The sequence below is a fragment of the Apostichopus japonicus genome, chromosome 2 (genome assembly GCF_037975245.1).
Source record: "Apostichopus japonicus isolate 1M-3 chromosome 2, ASM3797524v1, whole genome shotgun sequence".
NCBI classification, from domain to species: domain Eukaryota; kingdom Metazoa; phylum Echinodermata; class Holothuroidea; order Aspidochirotida; family Stichopodidae; genus Apostichopus; species Apostichopus japonicus.
In genome coordinates, this window is record NC_092562.1 from 10,676,447 (window position 1) to 10,691,619 (window position 15,173).

A 15,173-nucleotide genomic window follows, 5' to 3' on the forward strand; every position below is an offset into this window, starting at 1 on the left:
TATCTAAATTGCAACAGAAAAATGAATAATACTGACGCCTTTGCAACCACTCAGAAATTCACTTTTTTTGACATTGTAATAAATAGGATCGAGAATGCTTTGTTTGGTTTTATTATCATACACATAAAGCTATACCGTCTGTGTTAGTAAATGCTGCTCTAGCATCACAATAAATAAATTACCGCACTACCCGCATTCATCCATATTTATGTAAAGAAGACAATTAGGAGCAAAGTTAGAAATGGTTTGCAGTAACAAAACAAAAGAGAAATTTATTTTGATTGACCTTTTGACCTCAAGGATCACCTCTGTTAATCTGTAGAGCCCTTCATTCACTACTCAAGAATGTAGCATTCATGTACTTGCTAAGGTTGACCTACACATTAATATTCATCCAAACTCAACTCTTTTCAAACTTTGACCTCTACTGGCATAACATGACATGAGTTCAACAACCACATCCTTGATGTGTATAAAGCAAGGTAACACACGTACACATGCACATACACACAAGCACATCATCACACCAGGATGGCAAACACTCCTTCCTTAAGGTAATTAGGTATCAAAACTGAACACGATATGTTCAATTTCAGAATAACTGGTAGCGTAACTTACTTTGGCAGGTGGCACCATTTCCTTGGTAACCATCATTACACGTACACATAAAGCTACCTTCTGTGTTAGTACATGCTGCATTAGCATTACAATTGAAGAGTCCTGCAATATTGCATTCATTCACATCTATGGAAGACAGAAAACAACAAGTCAATATCAATCATTGTTCTATTATCTAAATTGCAATATAAAAGTGAATAAAACTGAAACCTTTGCAATCACTATTCACTTTTATGAGACTGCAATGAAAAGGACAAAGCTTAGTTTCATTTTATTCTCACCAAGGTGATTTCGCTGCATGTGAGCTGGTGCCTATTGGCTTAGGTTGACACCTAGATACTAACATCTTTAACATTCATGAAATTTATCAACACAAACGTTTCTCCTCGGACATTCTTCTCTCTGTTACATTGCTAAAAGCTATGTTCTTAATTCCTTGTTTTTAATTCACAAATGTCTTTTTTCACGCTTCTCTGCATGTGAGCTGCCTCCTGCATCACAGGGCTATCCTAAAAGATATGCACATCATTTAAGATGGGCATTCAAATGGATTTCCTTTGTTTTAAGAGCCACTGACAGAGACCTAAGTATCTCCAATAATCGTAATAAAAACAATATATTTATTCATGAATTCACACAACCATTTACATTACCCTGACATACACCATTGACATCTGCTGAAAATTCAGGATTGCAGTTACACCCAAAACTTCCCATTGTATTTTCACAGGTTGACTGTCCTTGACAGTTGTGTGTGTTTAGAATACACTCATTGATATCTAAAACATAAAATATGCTAAGTTAATTAAACATTCCTTTTCTCTGAATTCAAGCAATTGAAATGACCAACTGTTCACTTTCACAACCCTGGTGACTTCCATAGAGATGACATACTTACTGTTCACTTTCACAACCCTGGTGACTTCCATAGAGATGACATACTTACTGTTCACTTTCACAACCCTGGTGACTTCTATAGAGATGACATGCCACCTGTTCACTATGACAACCCTAGTGACTTCCATATAGATGACATACCAACTGTTCACTTTCACAACCTTGGCGACTTCTAGAGATGACATACCAACTGTTCACTTTCACAACCCTGGTGACTTCTATAGAGATGACATACCACCTGCTCACTATGACAACCCTGGTGACTTCTATAGAGATGACATACCAACTGTTCACATACCAAACTGTGTATTGAGAATGTTTCATACAAGCACTGTACTCACATAATGAAGCCCACGTATAAAAAGAACACCAAGATTTGAATATGAACAAATCATTGCAGATAGCAATGATTCATTCATCTTTACTCCAGCATAAATTTACAGAAAATTTATAAATAATAAAAAAAAAAAAATAATGAACATCAAGAATACAGGTTAAGACTTATAAATGTTTAAGAGATGAAAAACAAGAAACCATAAATGTAGTGAAATGTATTTTGCGTGTTTTCATATTGTTGTCTGTTACATAACATTTGGTAACTTTGTTTGACCGTACCTCAAATTGTTCAGATTCAGCTTCATAATTATTTGCTCATGTTTGAACGAGGACCTTGCGTGATTGGCTTGTTGAACCCTCGTGATTTGTGTTACGTAATAAGTCCTTTTCAATGTCCTTTGATATATATTGGACACACACGGAAAAGGGACCACTGGCATTGGTTGCGTTAAGCCAGAATACGTCATTTATACTTAAGATCTGAGATCCGAAACAGCCATGGAAAGTAATGTCACGTAATGCAGTTCGTAATAGTGGTCGCTGGAAGTTCTCGACATTAAAGGGCTAAAGAGGTATTTTGGTGTTTATATATTATAAGTTAAATGCTTCCTTCATGTGTATTTGCTGGTCCATGTTTGTGCAATAGTGAAATTTGTGTAGTTTTATTTATGCCAAAAAACAAATTATTAAAATGTTGTATTTAGTACTGTAAGTTTTCTATTTTTGTATTTTCGATAGTTTTACGGAGTTATGGAGTCATATACGAATGCGAAGAAATAAATTGCGGTGACTTTACTCTTGTTTGAAACCGTCCATCATTTTTCGTCTTGCCACGACCGGTATAATAAAATTTGCTACAATAGTTATCGAAAAGCTACAAAAAGGGATCTAAGAAGCCGATCTTTACAAGAAGGCTTCTCTGTAAAATACAAGAGTTCTTACAGAGTATTATTTTAAAACGTGGAGTTATATTTGGATTTCCTAAATCATAATTTGTTTTCATTGCACAGAAAAATTTGGACTGCAGAGGATGGTCCTTAAGAATAGCTTGTCTATTTTTGGCAATCCTTACCAGATCATTCCTAGCAGATTCATTGACCTTATACACAAGATTCCCATAATTATAATCCTGAAAATGTTGAACAGAGTTTAAGGAACTTCCTTTTCATTTCTTATCTTTAACTTGTACAGAATGATTCCAAACTGAAAGCAGGTATACTCGGGTGGTCAAGATAGACGTAGTAAGCACTCTTTCTATTGTCTTACTGAAAAACTTAAAGGGACACTGTATGCTAATGTCGAAGCACTGTAATACACTTTTGCTGACATCTACGCGTTATCATTAGTAAACGTTAACTTATCGTCCACGCAGACTCCTAAATACATCGTTTGAGAGGTACGTTTGACACGTCAAACCCTTGAATTACAAATCTCTGTGCTTTCACATTCATTAAACCTCTGTGCTTAACGTTTACATTTTCAAAGCAAACTTTCTTTGAATTCAAAAAAGGAGATATTTCTGCTCACACAGAGGAACAATTCTAGAAATAAAATACAGAAAATAGTCTTCTTATTTTCTATGTCAGCTTTTACCATAATCTGCAAGAAACAGCGGTGTCATGTGCCCCCTGCAGTTGGAACCAGAGCATATTTCATCAGTGTACAGGGTGACAAGCAGAGCCGATAGAGGACCCCTTCAGGGAACGCCAATTTTAATATTCAATTCAGTGGAAAATCCCGTCTGTGATTTCACTTGCCTAGACCAGCCTTGTATGAAGTTTTCAAGCCAGTGAATAAGCCATTTGGTTCTTCAATAAAGCTAAATAGGTCTTGGAAAATCTAGAAATGGGACTTTTGACAAGTATGGCATCAGTGCATGAGAACGCCATTTTCCATGATAAACTATGATGATAATCTATCTTTGGGATAATCTATTGGAGTAGAATGTTCTGCAATTAAACCCAGTGATATCTATAGTTAGAAGTCTGATTCCCTGGTTTGGGTACGGGTGACGTTTTAGCACGTTCCACAAAGATTGAAATCAGGCAATATAGTTGCAAATACTTTTGTTCCGCGAAACAATATTTGAAAACCCACCATGTGATGATGATGTCCATTCAAAAATTTGTAATCATATATAAATAATAGAGTTCTGGCTATATATATATTCCACTTTATGCTTTATATTATTCCTGTTCAAAGGGAAGCTATTGGGACACTTTAAAAAGAGTGGACTGTAAAATAGGAAATATCGATTGACTCCAAAAGTCTGTCAACTGGGTTCCCAATGGTTTTCAGCTGTAAATATTGGCTGGAATCAAAGGATGCATGGCCAGTATACTTGGAGTTAAAAAGAACTGTTTACTCAGCTGTCACAATTGCACACTGTTTTTGAAAGTGATTGTGTTTTTAAGGGGGCATAAGATGTTGTACTAGTTGCACTTTTAGGGATACTAAATATATATGATATATATATATTCTGGCTGCATTGGGATTTTTTTCTTTAGACTTTAGCAGTACTTAATAAAACTTCTCACAGAAACACAACCCTGACACTTGTTAAGGTATAATTTTTGAAACGTTTGTAAGCTACAGATGTACGTGCTAACACCGTACATACAGATTAGCCTGCCCTTATTATTTTGCAAAAAAAATTCTGACTGCTGTCATCGAGTCGATCATATGCATCATTTCAGATTCACACAAACAGTGCAAGGACCACACATATCAATTTCATTGCTTAGTCACAAATCATGGAGGTTGATGTAGGGATCGTAAGGAAATATTCAATTACCACAGTACCATGCATGTGGTTTATCTAAATCCAATATCTTGTGACAATAACACAGGGTACAGAAACAAACAAGCATTTACCTAGACAAAGGTTTATTGACGATGAAGGCACAAATCCATCCGAACAAACACACTGTGCACCGACAATAGGGTCCTCGACGCACATCTGTGACATGACATCGCATGTCGTTGCAAAGGTTGCACAAGTGGTTAAAGCTGCAATAGATGAAAATAATCACATTTTTGTTTTCTTTACAGACAAGAACAGACCTTCCTCCAAATCTTACAATATATATTAAATATATATTACTCCCACCAACAGGTCAACTTTCTCGATGTGACTGTTTGCAAGAAACACGGTTCTCTCTCGACAGACTTATGCACCAAGCCCACAGACACACACCAGTATCTCCATTCTTCAAGCTGCCATCCCCGTCACTGCAAGTCTGGAATTGCCTACTGTCAAGCACTTCGTCTTCGTCGCATTTGCTCTGACAATTCCTCTTTCATTCGCCATGCAGATGCTTTGGAAAAACACCTTAATGTCAGTGGCCCTAGTGCCAGAAGGGTGAATGAAGCCATTCAGAGAGTCCGCTTCCTATCCAGATCATATATTTTGGCAGTGAAGGACAAAAAGGGACAAGATTGCGACTACAAGCTCCCCCTGGTTGTTACTTTCCACCCAAATCTTCCTCCTCTTCAGCAAATCACCTCTAACAACCACAACATTCTCTTTGCTTCAGATAGACTCCAACGAGCCATTCCTGAAAAACCTACCATCATTTACAGACTTCCACGCAACCTAGGAGACCTGCTTGTGCATGCTGTTGTTCCACCTCTAACATCTAACCCTACACCCATTCAGTAGGGTACTTTCAAATGTGATCGTACTTCAAGATGCATCATATGCAGCCACCACATTGTTGAATCCAATTGCATCACCAGCCACAGCTTGCAACTCACACACAAGACTAAAGGTCAAATCACTTGCACAACCACTAATGTCATCTATCTGATCTCTTGTAGAGTTTGCGGCATCCAGTATGTTGGCGAAACCAAAACCACCCTCAAGAAGCGATTCTTTGGTCACAGATCCACATTCAACACCATGAAGACTGAGACCCCAGTTGGAAAAACTTTAACCTACCCACCCTTACCATTAAGGACATGTCCATACAGGGTATTGAATCCTTAGGTAGCCGCCCCAACCTAGTACGAATCAGCAGAGAGAGCTGGCTGTGGATCCAACGCCAGGAAGAACGAATAACTGTTCTTCTATCGCCCCCCCTCCATCTCACCTTGTTCCCCCCCCCATCACTCCTCTTCTCATAGCTTGCTTCCACTCTTTTTTCTCCACACGTTTCTGTCTTTGTCCTCTCCAGTTTTTTCCCTAACCCCCTACCTTAATCCTTTCTTTGTCCCTCCACTGTTTATCTCCTACCTCTCCTCTTCCCCTGTTGGTTTCTTTCTTTTCTCTCCATCCCTTGTCTACTAATCCTCTTACATCTATCTCTTTGTGTTCACCATGCTCATTAACCTGTCTGTATTCTGCATGTGCGTCTTTTTGTCCCTTCTGTTACTGTTACTTGTCATTCAGCCTCTGAGGAAGATCCAGCTAGGATCAAAACGTCAGGCCAACTTACTTTTACACATTCTCTTACAAAGGCTCTTACAAAGTGGATAAGCACTTTGCTAACAGTTTATTTTATTTTAATATATATATATATTAAATAATAATTTGAGATTATGTAACCATTTCATCCTCAACTAAATTGCTATCATAAATTTAAGTCAAGCAGATGTTTCCCAGCTCTGACCAAGAATGAGCAGCATTACTTGAGCTGAGACCTTGAATATTGCAATGAGTAATTATTTTATATATTCTACCCTATCTAATATACCTATTGATGATTCCTTGGTTTAAATCATTTGATGGTGTCTCTCGTCTCCTACCCCTGGGTAATTAAGGTTTCTTAAATAAGAGTGAGCTCGCTATCTAACAGTATTATAATTCCTTGCATAAATTTATATTCTTCTTCTTTTTTTGTTTGTTATCGTCATCTTTAATGAGGGTAGTCCTGCTCTTACCGACACAATCCCCAGCGACTTCCATAAATCCGAAAGGGCAAGAACAAGCAAACGTTCCGTCTAAATTAGAGCAAACTGCAGGCGGATTACACTGCTGAGGATTTTCACATTCATCAATGTCTGGAGAATGAAACAGAAGCAAAAAACAAGGACTTGAATGAAAGTTTGACAGCATCAAACCGTACCAAAGAAGAAAATGAGTTCTCAGAAAAAGGGACAAAAAACAAAATGAAACCAAAGAAAAGAGAATCTGTACTTTATTATGCAAGCAGAAAGTTAAACAGGCTGAAGAATTATTCTCTATACAAGTGCAATGGGCATGTACTGTGAACATGTTTCAACCATTTTGACAGGATCATATAAAAGATTTCTACATTAGATACTATAATTACTATACGCTTCCACAAATAAACAACAGATATTCCAACTAAATAAAATATTCCAAGGAATGTGAAGCTGACATTGTTATCACTTCACTATGATGTGGTACGCAATTGGCAGACAATGTGAAGCACTATGTAATTTGTCTTGATCAACTAGAGGAAATAACTCTTAACTAGTTATTGATGGGTAAAAGAAGTCTTCAGCCATTGAGAGTTCAAGTCCTATCCAGAGTGTATGAGAATCAAGGTACATAAGACTACATCTGTGTGCTCCAGACAGTGTTGACCATATCTACATGAAGTGCCCACTCACCCTGGCATTCCGAATTGAATTCCGTGTAACCGTCGGCGCAATCACAGCGAAAGGATCCCATCAGCTCGGTACACTGCCGATTAGCACCAGGGCATGTACCTGGGTTATTGCATTCAAGAATATCTACAGGAGAAAAGGCAGAGAGGAGAACAACACTATGTCAAAATTATGTACCTTCAAACTAACAGAGTTTTCTGACAATTTATCCTAGAGAGAAATCTAAAGATTACAGTCTCAAGTTGATTTCTATACTGCAAACATATTTTATGGACAAAGACATTCTCCTATATAGCTAATTTCCCCGGATTTCTTCAAGATAAAAATGAGAAAAAGAAAACAAAAAAAATCCAGAAGGCCCAGACACCCATTGCATCTGAAGATTATCCAATCAAAATTGGTTTAAAAAAATGTCAAGGATGAATTACATGCTATTAAGTGAAGTTTTACGTTTCATTAAAACAAGAATAGCGAGAAGAGCCTCTGTTCTTAGTTTGTACCTGCACAAGCTTCTCCGACCATGGTGAAACCATCTCTGCAAACACATTCAAAACTGCCAACAGTATTCTGGCATGTTTCTCCTGTTCGTCCACATGGAGATGGGCCGTCACATTCATTCAAGTCTGTAATGGAAGAACACTACAGGTTTAATCATATTAATACCAGATAGTGTTTTCTCTTGGATTCAGGTAATGGCCTACAAACTAACATTATTAAAATTAAAATAAATAGAAAGTGGGTTAGGCTTACGTGATGCAGCTGAAGAGCAAGAGACATTTTAAGTATCACTTGAGACATCGATGAAACAAGATCATACATTGTGTTCCAGTACAGGAACAGGAGGGGGTTGGGTGGGGGAGCAGAGAGGGTGAACATTTAATAAGTAACACATAAGTACAAACATTTATTTATTTAGTTCCACTGCAAGTGTACAACTGAAAAATACATATTTTAACATTTGTACAACATAAATAATATGACCAGAAAAACATAAATAATTCATGTATGTAAGATGAAGAGTCAACGGTATAAATGTAGTGGAGGAAACCTGACAGAAGCAAAAGCTGATCGAGATCAGGCCACCTTGAAAAAGAAAAACCTAACAAACAAAAGAAAGGGTACTCCCCTTACCCCAATAAACCAACTAATAACTCCACAAAACCCGTGTAACCTCCCTCCTACTTCTGCCGAATTCAATGCCTCACCCACACCCCAACCTCTAAAACCTACAGTGGTAGAATAGCACAAATAGTTATTACGGGGAAAAGATATGATTAAATGATCTAATAAATATTCTTTAAGGGTTGTTTTTAAGGAATGGACGCTAGTTGACAAGCCAATTGTAGCATCTAAATTATTCCAAAACTCAGGACCATTTAATCTGACAGTTCGTTGACTTGCAGAAGACTTAACAATGTTACGGTAGAATTTCCCTTTACTTCGTGTATAGTATACATGGACGTCATTTATCATTGTGAAATAAGTAGAAAAATTGGGAGGAATTAAGTTCCTATTAAACTTGTACATTAAAATTCCTAGCTGATATTGGTAAAGGTCAAACATACTGAGTATATGTAGTCCTGCAAAAAGAGTTGATGTATGGTGATGGTAGTCTGCATTCACAATAAACCTTGCAGCACGTTTTTGAATAATACAAAGGCGATAAACAATATAAGAGTAAGTGCTACCCCAAACAATAGTACAGTAATTCAAATGAGGCAAAACCAATGTGTTATATAAAGATAGACGAATGTGTCGAGGGTATAGGGATTTCAGTCTATAGATAACAATAAAGAAAGTTGAACGATCGATTAAAAAACAAGACGTTCAATTATCTTAGAAAACAGAGGATAGAATAGGCCTATGGTTCTTAACAGACAATAGGCCGCCTGACTCAAAAATTGGAAGCACTTTTGCGATCTTGAGGTTACATGGCATAATACCTGAGGCTAATGATAAATTGAAAATATAAGACAATGGATCAAGTATGCTATCAATTACTTTGTGACTGTAAACATTTACATTTACATCATCAGAGCCAGCACTTTTGTTACTTTTAATTAGTTTACTAACAGTGTCTAATACTTCCATTTCGTCAGTTGGAAACATGAAAAGTCGATTATTACATTTGTGACCTAGAAACTCATGAAAACTTACAACAATATGTGGAATTTGAGATGCAAGGTCATTTTCCAACATTTACATAGAAATTATTGAATATTCCAGCAATTTTCATTACATTCGAAATACGTTTGTTGTTGTGTTCAATTTCTGTTGGTTGATGGTGACTTTTGTGGGTTTTATTAATGACTTGATTGATTATCCTTTAAATATTTTCATGTTTCCTTTATTACTTACTAAGGATTTCATCAAAATAATCTATTTTGCCTCACGAATAACATTAGTTAGCCTATTCTTGTAATTTACATGAGAAAGTTTAGCTTTATCGGTCTTCGCTTGGAGAAACTTCCGGTATAAAGAACTTTTCTTATGGGAAGAGAACTATTTAAACGACGAACAAAATAAAGCTGTGGTTGTATATAAGATGATTAACAGATGAATAGTTATAAGCTGATTGGCAGCTGATTGGCACAGACAATGATTGTGCTGCAGAGAGATTGGTTGTTATCAAGCGTCCACAATCAACTTGAGCACCCCAATTGTCGGAAGTTTAATCAGCAATTTTAGAAATGTTATATTCAAGGTGCCAAATCAATGTTCCACTTGACGAGTTATACGAGTGAATGGAGATGATAAAAAGTTAAAGAAATATACTGAATGTGAGATGGATTAGCACAACCTTGAACGTTGTCATCATTAAAGAGACTAATTTATATCCCAAATTCACTCAGTTTTCCTTGGGAGAACAGTACCCCCTCACCAACCTCCCCTCCCCGTCCCTTCATGGCCAAACCCCTTCCTTTTCTAGCATCCTGTCATCTGTCACCGAAGTAAATTTATGTGGCAGCAGACAGAATGAGAGCAAAAAGCTGTCTTATAAGAATTCTCCCACAATTGGGTTGTGGCTGATTTCCAAAAATTGAAATGAAAATTGGATCCTTACCGACACATCTTGTAGGATCGTTATTGTTAGTATATCCAACTATACAAACACACTGGTAACTACCAAATGTGTTTGCACATCTCGTATTGGACTGCGTACAGGGATGCAACTCACACTCATCAATATCTGAAAACACATTGTGAGGAGAAAAATGTTGATCCACTCAGTTGAGCAAATGTGAAACAAAACAAAACATGTTACTATAAAAATTCAAGTCAAATGAGCAAAGGAAAACTGACCTGGAAATTGCAGACAATGGACAATGAACAATGGAAAAGAATAAAGAGAGTTTATGGCTAGGATGGGATTCTGACCGAGTGGCCTCTGCGTCAAAAGCCCATACTACTCTACCAACTTAGCTAATCAGTTGGTAGAAACATGTAAAATATCTTTGCTCTTTCAACCTTAAAATTCAATGGGGAAGTTAAAAGGAACATACCAATAACAATATTTTCCAGCCATGTGTAAAGTTTGATTTCCATATGGAAAACACAATTTGTTTCGTGAATTGGACCACAAATGCCAGTTTGTGCAACTGCACTGTTTGGGGTTTGTGAATTTGGCTTCATTATGGTTAAACTAACTGTCAGACAATGCCTCAGCGGTGAAAAAAACCATTTGTGTTGTTCTTGAAGAAAGAATCTGTGCCGAAATAAGTTGAATCAATTGTTAACATTTTCAGTTCAATTCAAACTTCCTTAATAAAAACTGAAAGAAATATGGACGATTAATTTCTCGTTGGAGGTAGTCCATAGACCAGAGTCTGACATCTGCCCTTCATCCTACATATACCTAATGTTTATGGAACGTTTGGGACACTCATCGCCCAAGAATATTACCAGTGCCGCCTAGGACCCTTTTCACTTCAAGCATTGTAACTTCAACCTCACTATGCCCATGACCCAGAGCTCTGTGTATTTTAGGAATTTCGCATGTCCATTATATACAGGGTATTTAAGGAAGGGTAAACAGAAAAGCCTATGATTGATGCTCTGCTTGTGAGTCGGGGGAGGATCTTCTGGTGACATGAATTTTATTACTTAAAAAATCTACTGGAAATCTTTAGCTGAAAACCACATCCTCATGGCATTTTGTATCACGACTATATGAATTTATCAAATTCTGAGAAAATATTGTAAAATGCATCCGCATGGCAACAGCAGATTGGGTGATGTCATCTGGGTAATTCAGATGAAAATGTCTTTTTTTTTGTGGTTGATAATTTATCCATTATTGATCCACAGAGGAAAAGAATAATTCTACCAAGAAAAAAAGAATGTGTAAAAGTAAGTTGGCCTGACGTTTCGATCCTAGCAGGATCTTCTCCAAAGGCTAAATGACAAGTAACAGTAACCGAAGGGACAAAAACACGCACAGAATACAGACAGGTTGATGAGCATGGTGAACACAAAGAGATAGATGTAAGGATGTTAGTAGACAAGGGATGGAGAGTTTATTCCCTACCCCCTTTTCTTAATGCTCTCTTTGTCCCTCCACTGTTTATCCTTACTCAAAATCCATATATGGCCCATATATGGCAATTTGTATCTGGCTCATATCTGTGCCATATATGAAATTTATATCTGGCCATATCAAGAATTGGGCAGATATAACTTGATATAAGATAAAGGCCATATCTGCCTCAGATAAAACTTTATATGGGTCACTTTTTATCTGGACCAGATATGGTCCATATATGGCAAATCCATATCTGGACCATACATGGCAAATCCATATCTGAGAAATCCATATCTGGCTCATATATGACAAATCCATATCTGGCCCATATATGGCACATCCACATCTGGCCCATTAATTAGAAATCTATATCTGGCCCATATATGGCAAATCCATATCTGGCCCATTACTAAGAAATCCATATCTGGCTCATATATGCCACATCCATATATATTGCCCTTGGCAAACCCATTCCTGTTTCATATTTTGATAAATCCAGATTGAACTAGTTTAAAAAAATGGCTTCATCTGTGCCAGAACTTCATCTGGCGATGTAAAGAATTATAATTTGAAACCAAATAAGGGCAATATATGGCGCAGATAAAGCAACTCTTTATTTACTGCTTAATTATCTGGCCATTAATTACATTTCCTGTTTGATCCATCAGCAGGTATTTTTCTTTTTCTTGTTTCACTTTACCCACAGTATGTCCAAGCCTTTACAAATAAAAAACTAATATTAAAAAAGGGTCTTCTGTTCAAACGATTATTGAGGCAATATGACCGCCAGAACAAAAATACATGGTTAAGAGAATAAAATATCCTGGCATGATAAAATGCTCCACGAATAAATTGGCACTTGAAAGCCTGCTTCATGACAAAATGCCCATCACTCCCCTTACTCAAAATCCATATATGGCCCATATATGGCAATTTGTATCTGGCCCATATCTGTGCCATATATGGAATTTATATCTGGCCATATCAAGAATTGGGCAGATATAACTTGATATAAGATAAAGGCCATATCTGCCTCAGATAAAACTTTATATGGGTCACTTTTTATCTGGACCAGATATGGTCCATATATGGCAAATCCCTATCTGGCCCATATATGGCAAATCCATATCTGGCCCATATATAGCAGATCCATATATGGCTTATATATGGCAAATCCATATCCGGCCCATATATGGCAAATCCATATCTGGCCCATATATGGCAAATCCATATCTGGCCCATATATAGCAGATCCATATATGGCTTATATATGGCAAATCCATATCCGGCCCATATATGGCAAATCCATATCTGGCCCATATACGGAAAATCCATATATGGCTAATATATGGCAGATCCATATATGGCTAATATATGGCAAATCCATATCTGGCCCATATATGGCAGATCCATATCTGAGAAATCCATATTTGGCTCATATATGGCAAATCCATATCTGGCCCATATATGGCACATCCACATCTGGCCCATTAATTAGAAATCTATATCTGGCTCATATATGGCAAATCCATATTATGATAAATCCAGATTGAACTAGTTTAAAAAAAATGGCTCCATCTGTGCCAGAACTTCATCTGGCGATTGTAAAGAAATATAATTTGAAACCAAATAAGGGCAATATATGGCGCATATAAAGCAACTCTTTATTTACTGCTTAATTATCTGGCCATTAATTACATTTCCTGTTTGATCCATCAGCAGGTATTTTTGTTTTTCTTGTTTCACTTTACCCACAGTATGTCCAAGCCTTTACAAATAATAAACTAATATTAAAAAAGGGTCTTCTGTTCAGACGATTATTGAGGCAATATGACCGTCAGAACAAAAATACATGGTTAAGAGAATAAAATATCCTGGCATGATAAAATGCTCCACGAATAAATTGGCACTTGAAAGCCTACTTCATGACAAAATGCCCATCACTCTGCCGTCTCTATGCTGTCTTCAGTCTCTGCAAGGTCTGCGAGTCCTTTTCATTGCCACAATTTTCAAAACAATGACAAAGACATAAAGTCGGGATTACTTTATTCCCAGCACCTTCCAAACCCAATTGTGTACATAACTTTTTTTGTGACACATAGTTTTATTTATGACTCACAATGCTTCCAACTAGAAAGAGACTTCAAAATCATTTCAAATTGTGTCTGAAAAACCAATCTCCAGACATTTAGACCAAAAAAAGCAGGGCTTAATTGGAGGTAAAGATCAACTTATCTTGGACTTAAGAATCTGCAGTTTTGGCCTCAAACATATCGCTCAAAAAGCTCCTTACTGTTACCTAATCCGACTGCTATGGTCATAAAATGACCGCTGTTCAATAAAATACTTGAAGGTTGAGTTCTTTATTCTTCTGTGGTCCTGTAGAGGTTGATACTAAATTGCAGTGTGCTATTCCCGTATTTGATATATTTGCTTTAGTAAATAAGTTCCAGGAGGGCGATATATTTTCCATTCAGTATTGAAGATCATTCCCAAATATGTTGTTTCCATCCGTTCCAAAAATATTCTTCCTTACTTCTGACTGTTCAGTTCACTGTAGAATCCTTTGCCAATGTCCTAGCTCAATAGGTTATTTTTTTTATTTATTTTTATTTTTTCCTTAATGTGCCAATCCTTTCTATTAAATTTCCCTTTGTTCTCTACCCCTACCATGTGTAAACTGTTTTTCCTATCTCACTCCCAGAGTATCAATACACATATGTCCTTTGTTCCAAAGAAGGTTTTCACACCATGGAGGTCTGTTTTTACCTCCATGTTCACACTTAATTACCCTCTGAGTTATCCTTTTTCCATCAATGACCCGGGTCATTGATGGAAAAAGGCCTGTGGTTACCTAGCAACCCAGATAGATCAAGTAGCCGATTTATACCCCCTTTGACTTAGTGTGCACTGTAAGTGCTTTACCATTGAAATATGTGCAGTACCACAAATTCAACAATATAGGGCAATAAAAATCTTTATGAAAATACACTAAGTAAGAGCATACATTTATATCCAATATATATCTGGCTTAATATGGCCAGATAAAACTTTATCTGGATAGACTCTATGTCCAGGTATATCAAGATATATCTGGCTTTATATGGCCATATCAAACTTTATATGCGTATCTGGATTGACTCTATATCCAGTCATATCTGGCTTTATATGGCCATATCAAACTTGATATGGATATCTGGCTAACAATTATATCAAGATATATCTG

The 15,173-nt window shown here is 36.9% G+C and overlaps 1 protein-coding gene across 1 annotated transcript in view; it reads right to left on the reverse strand.

Moving 5' to 3' along the window:
* The window catches only part of LOC139977730 (uncharacterized), a 94,204-nt gene that overhangs the window by 21,228 nt on the left and 57,803 nt on the right, over positions 1-15,173 (reverse strand). Inside the window, exons 23-28 of the mRNA XM_071987277.1 lie at positions 10,490-10,615; positions 7,926-8,048; positions 7,429-7,551; positions 6,733-6,852; positions 4,726-4,860; positions 619-744 (exon numbers count right to left, since the gene is read on the reverse strand). Of these exons, the coding sequence (XP_071843378.1) occupies positions 619-744; positions 4,726-4,860; positions 6,733-6,852; positions 7,429-7,551; positions 7,926-8,048; positions 10,490-10,615 (753 nt within the window). The remainder of the gene's footprint in view (positions 1-618; positions 745-4,725; positions 4,861-6,732; positions 6,853-7,428; positions 7,552-7,925; positions 8,049-10,489; positions 10,616-15,173) is intronic.